Source organism: Euprymna scolopes, chromosome 8, assembly GCF_053919585.1.
Source record: "Euprymna scolopes isolate OS-2025 chromosome 8, ASM5391958v1, whole genome shotgun sequence".
Taxonomy (NCBI): Eukaryota; Metazoa; Mollusca; class Cephalopoda; order Sepiida; family Sepiolidae; genus Euprymna; species Euprymna scolopes.
The window spans coordinates 51313838-51320135 of NC_136489.1; the positions used below are offsets into that span (position 1 = coordinate 51313838).

Genomic DNA, 6298 nt, shown 5'->3' on the forward strand with positions numbered 1-6298 from the left:
CAGAATTGACAACGCACATTCTTTTCTGAAAACTATTTTATCTCTAAGCTAAACAATGGTTTGTTTTACATTCCATTTTCTAATTCTCTCTCGTAATCTATTTCTAAACCTAATTTACGAGGTTCGAATTTCGTCTATTCTATTTCATTTTCATTTTAACTAAATCTCTCTATTTTTATACTTACATGAAAAGGAGACAGCCCTTATCATGAAACACAATGATTTACTTCTACTTGCGCAACTGCCATTGCTCAAAGGCAGCATGCATACCGCAGATTTAACCGATATAAGTCCAGTTGAAACAGACAGAAGTATATAGAAGCTAGAAGTAACTTTAAGAAAGAAATAGCGACAGCTAAGAGAGAATTTACGGAAACTACTAAAAAGCGCATCGAAGCAAAAAAATTAGGAACTCGTGACTTCTGGAAAATCTATATATAATAGGCAATCAACAATTCCCCCACTAACCAACAATCACGAGGTTGTTTGCTCAGCAACTGACAAGGCTAATATGCTTGCCAGTCGGTTTGCCTCGAACTCCACACTGGATCCTTCCAACCACCCTTGCATGACTTTCCTTTGTGGAGAGACACCACGCTAGACCATCTAAAAATTACCCCTGCTCAGATGCATGCTATCATAAAAAACCCTTGATACTTCAAAAGCATGTGGACCCGATCTCATTCCAGCTGTGCTATTAAAAAAATGCTCAGCCGAAGTAGCTCCAGTTCTCTCCAAACTCTACAACAAATGCCTTAATGAATCTTGCTTTCCGGGCTGTTGGAAAACTGCTTCTGTGGTACCAGTATTCAAGAATTCTGGCGAAAGAACTGACCCATCAAATTATCACCCCATTAGCCTCCTCCCACTTTTCGCCACAATATTAGAGACCATAATTAACCATGCTCTAGTCCGTCACCTTACAGATGCTAAACTTCTGACTGACAAACAATATGGATTTAGACAAGCCCGTTCCACAGCAGATATCCTCACTGTAATCTCTGAATGTATATACCATTCACTGGACAAAGCGGGTGAAGGCAGAGTGGTAGCTCTAGATATATCCAAGGCTTTTGACAGGGTATGGCATGATGGTCTCCTCAGGAACATTAGATCATACGGAATCACCGGTAGAATACTTAACATAATTAAATCCTTTTTAGATGAGAGAAAAATCCAGGTTGTCTTCGACGGTCGTACATCTAAACAATATGATATAAATGCGGGAGTGCCTCAGGGGTCTATTCTTGGGTCTCTATTGTTCCTAATATTCATATGACCTCCTCGACAAAATTGCCTCTGAGATGGGTATATATGCTGATCACATCACACTCTATAACAGGCATGACAGGAAAACAAATGCACACATATCTAAAGAAATGGCAAAAACACTAGAGGATGACCTCCAATCTGTAGTGGAATGGAGACATAAATGGATGGTCACATTCAATCCTGCCAAGACTAAACTGCTTTCCTTCAATAATTACAAGAAACCTTCTCTGCCACCAATAGCAATGGCCAGTGACTCTTTATCTGAGATTACATCTTTCAAACTGCTTGACCTAATGTTCACAGGAAACATGAGTTGGAACAATTACATTGAAAGTATTGCCAGGGCCGCCGCTGCGAAGAAGGTAGGCTCTCTCTACTGTGCTAGAAAACTATTAACACCCGAAAGTATCCTGTACCTCTATAAGGCTACCATTCACCCCTGTATGGAGTACTGCTGTCACATTTGGGCTGGTGCATCTGCTACTAGTCTCTCACTCCAAGACAAGGTTCAAAAGAGAGTCGCCAATCTGATAGGCCCTGAACTGGCATCTAAGCTTCAGCCTCTGTCCCATCGACGAAACGTTGCATCCCTCTGCCTGTTCTACAAGTATTTTAATGGTGAATGCTCTGGCGAACTGCAGACACTTGTGCCCCCCCACAACGTAGACACCCTCGACATACCCGACAGACAGTTAAATCCCACCCCACACAGTAGAGATCCCTAGATGTAAAAGATCTTTCTACTCCAGTAGTTTCTTCCCCAGAACCACTAGACTCTGAAAGTTCATTCCAGGTCCCTGCTTCCCCAACATGCAGAAGTTCAAGTGTAACGTGAACCGACATCTTGTTGCTCAAATCCCAGCATAGTGCCCCAGTAGTTGCTGCCCTGATACTAGCCCCCTACACCAAAGTGGCAATGTGCCTTGTTTGGGGTGAAATGTAATTAAAAAATAAAAAGTACACATTGTATTTTGTCCGTAAATACTCTAACCTTCCAAGATCTGTAATAAATTATATTGTCCTGAAATTCGCTAGAAGCATCATCAAAATTTCATCGAAACCCCCCCCCTTATATTTCATCATCATCATCATTATCATCCCGTACGAATCTGCAGATTCTGTTGTTGGCATTAGTCAGAATTTATTCTAGAAAGACATCGGGGGTTACGGGAGAGAACCAGTGAAGGTTGCCAACCTCATGAATGATAGTGCTTTTTGGGGAACGACTGGATTCGAACTTGAGACATCCAGGTTATCAGTCGATGTCATTAAATACTGCACCACCGTCACCTGCCTTATATATGATGAACATGTCCACTCTTTTAACAATGTATTAAATGAATCCGATTATTATCAAAATATTAGCTAAATGAAGAGCTTGGGTCATTATATAATAGAGAAAGAAATGGTGTAAAATTTGGGAGAGTTCTAGTATTCATGCATAACAAGGCGGTGAAAAATAAACCTAAGTATGAATAATTCAAATGGCGAGTCTCATTGTCGATGCCAACCTCTTTCTGTATAAAAGCCAGTCACGCCCTAAAATGGAGTACTGTTGCCACATCTGGGCAGGAGCTGCTCGGCATATATCCTATCTTGCCTTGATAGAGTTCAAAACCGGCTTCGAAACCTAGTAGGTCATGCCTCTTTCTTTTCTGAAACTTTTTTCCCACATGAAAGACGTTGCGAGCCTGTCTCTGCTCTATCGCTATTTTCATAGCAAGTGCTCGGCTGAACTCCAATCTATGGTCCACTCTTGCAAAACTTTCACAAAATCACTCTACTAGCTACAACCACTATATATGATTTCCCCTACTCTCTATTTGTGCTTAAAACTAAACGTAGATTCTATGAACAAAGCTTTATTCCCAGAACTGTCTGAATGTGGAGCACTGTTCCACTTGCCCGTTTCCTGGTTGAATACAACATGTTAACTTTCAAATCCAATGTAAATAAGTTACTGCTAAGCCGTCCTCATAAATAATCAAATTCTGTCCAATTTACATCATTGGTAATTACTACACTACCACTTTACATTCATTAGCCCTTATTCTTGAGTGACCTTCAGGCCTTGATAAGTGGTGGCTCTTAAGTAAAAAAAAAACATAATAAAACCGTATATCAGAAATATGCAAAAATAAATACCCATAAACCATGTAACTCTGCCTTTAAATATCTAAGAAATGTATTAGCTGAAAGTCAATATAATCGTTCTGGCTTTATCTTGAACTCACCTTGACAAGTTCATTATTCGTATCTATAACCATTATTCGTGTCTATAATAAAAATATAAAATGGATCGACCGTAGCCAATGGCGACTTGATTGGCTACTACACCAAGATGTAGGGTAGAAAGTTATGTCTTTCCCTGTATTGCTTCACTGACTCTTTATCTTAATAATGCCGAGTGTTTAAAGAGTATGTACAATATTTTAGTCTTTTCTATGATTCGACCGTGCATTGAACCTCTGTTTCTAGGTCTATTAGAAAACAATGTCAACATTATGCCAAATGAATGAATTTTTCTTTAAATAATCCGATATTCGTATCAGCCTAATTTGGCATGATGCCTATAAATGGGTTACCTTAAAGTCAGCCTGGGTCGCGGCTTAGATAGGTGTGTAGGTAGTAGATTGTTGTATTATTTGACAGATCAGTTGCTCCGTGTAGCTGGGGCTTACCATCTCTGGAAAGCATCTAAGGGAAAAACTTAGTTTCAAACCTTGCTTTGGATCTATTAGCGCTTCCCTGCTTTGCTTTTCGCCAAAAACGCTTCGGAAATACGTCCTCCATATGACATCGACAAGGCTAGCTTCAAAGATTTTGTCACCCATGGGCGACCCTAACTGACGTAGGCCTACTGTTACTGTTACTACTACTATCACTACTACTATCACTACTACTGCTGCTATTACTACTACTATTACTACTACTACTACTACTACTACTAATAATAATAATAATAATAATAATAATAATACCGCAAGTACAACTAGTAATAATCAGATTAAATAAAAAGTGGAAACGTGTTCTTACCTGGAAGGCATACATGAGACTTAGGTGAAATGGGGGTGTATCCATGACTTTATAAAGCATTTCATCTTCCTCTTGTTCAATAATGATTTCCGACACATTTCCATCGTTCTCTATTTCCAATCGGGAATTGATTTCATCTTTTCCATTCAACACGTTATTCGTTAAGAAAGTATCCTTCTCACTAGCTTCCAACTTTTCCACAATGCTATGCGGATGCACCGGATGTTTCAGTTCGAACTTAGTATTGTCCGTTGCTGATTCCACGTTATCCGGCGAAGTGTTCCGTGGTAACGCGTTTAATTCAGCATCTTCTATTTCTATTTCTGGCTCTTTTATATTCTCAAATTCATCTCCATCAACGGCTTTGTCATTTTTTTCTTCCTTTTCTCCACTCATTGTTCTTTTCTTTTTAGATTAACAAAAGTTTAGAAATTCTCAAAAAAAAGGAATTCTTGTGTAATTTATTTGAGAAATGAAAATAATTTTAGCATTTCTTTAATAATTTCGTTCACGTTTGTGTTGAATTTAACAAGTTCTTTTATGGAATCTTGACTTTATGTAAAAATTTAATTTTTTTTATGAATCTTGAGTTTTTGTAAAAAAAAAATATTTCACAAATTTTCTAAACTTTTTTTACATTCAGAAATAAACGCGACGTTTGACCTTTTCTACAATAAGTTAACTCTTATTCTCATACCGTTGCAATTGAATGCTATTAACTTTGCAAATGACAAATTTGCGATCTGTTTTTAAATCCTTACCTGCCAATGACTTTGAAGATTTATCGAATTTATAAAATATGGCTCAAATAAAAAAGTAGTTAATTTTCTTTTTCAAGATATATTTTTCTTCGGCCATGTTAAATTTTTCTGATGTAAAAGTCGATAAAATCCCGATAAAATTATAAATAATCAGTGGAAGTATTCCGTGCAGAGTTAGAAAATAAATAAGTGGGTTCCTTTCATTTAAGTGAGGAGTGTATTGAGAAGTTTGTTCTTTTCCTTGCCAGCTCGTCTTTCGATTTTTAACGACTGTTTTTCATTTCTCCACCCGAAATTTTCACACTGAAGAATTTCATGACGAATAAGATTTTCAGCAATTTAAATCGTTTCACTTTTAATTTTCAAATGACACAAATGAATCTGAGAATGCATTTGATTAGCGGGAAATGAATGCAAATTATATTCAGTGGAAAGATTACGAAACTGATTCCTTTAAAGAGTACACACGCTACGATATTTGGTTAATATATTCTATTTCTATCCCTCTCTTTTTTCTGTCTGTCGCTCTTTCTTTCTTTTTCTCTTTCTCTTTCTTTCTTATCTCTCTTTTTCTTTCTTTTTATCTATCCCCCAAAACGAGATAAAGCATCCTCAATGGCTACCGACATATTCATTGGCATTCGTCGTTAAGAGTTGACCTACCTTTGATATTTTTATATATTTATTTATCAGACATGCTGTGAGTAAAGACTATTTAGCGATTTCACCAATTAGATGAAGTCTGGCACAAGATTAATATTTTGAGGTTTATTTAAGTGTGAATGCAAACGGACATAGAGCTACATCCTTGTGCATCTATGCACATACATGTGAGTGTCCACTGCACAAACCATGATCGTCCAACCGATTGTGCCAGTTAGAAACCGTTGTTCTATTCAGTCATTGCTGCAATAAAGGAATTTTCCCTCTAAATAAATCCATAACTCTATATCAAGAAAAAACAATAAACGGAGATTTATTTTTTTGATGTTACGAATGGTCCTGGTTTTCTGAATAAAAGAACTTGCAGCTGGAATACTTTTACCCAACAAAATGAAAACATAAGTTCAATGAACATAGTCCTTTAGTTAAGAACCACAAAAGCTCATCTGGCTTGGAAAGGCACACAGATTCAAGTGACTCAAGCGTTCATCTCTAACTGCCTTCCGTCCGGGGGTCGGTTCTAACTACTGCCCATAGACTCTATCGTTATGCTCATAGTAAATGCT

General features: G+C 37.6%; 1 protein-coding gene across 1 annotated transcript in view; it reads right to left on the reverse strand.

Moving 5' to 3' along the window:
- Window positions 1-4781, reverse strand: part of LOC145283867 (solute carrier family 23 member 1-like) — a 114270-nt gene extending 109489 nt beyond the window's left edge. Inside the window, exon 1 of the mRNA XM_080132976.1 lies at window positions 4309-4781. Coding sequence (XP_079989102.1) covers window positions 4309-4704 — 396 coding nt within the window. The 5' untranslated portion in view covers window positions 4705-4781. The remainder of the gene's footprint in view (window positions 1-4308) is intronic.
- Window positions 4782-6298: the final 1517 nt, after the last annotated feature.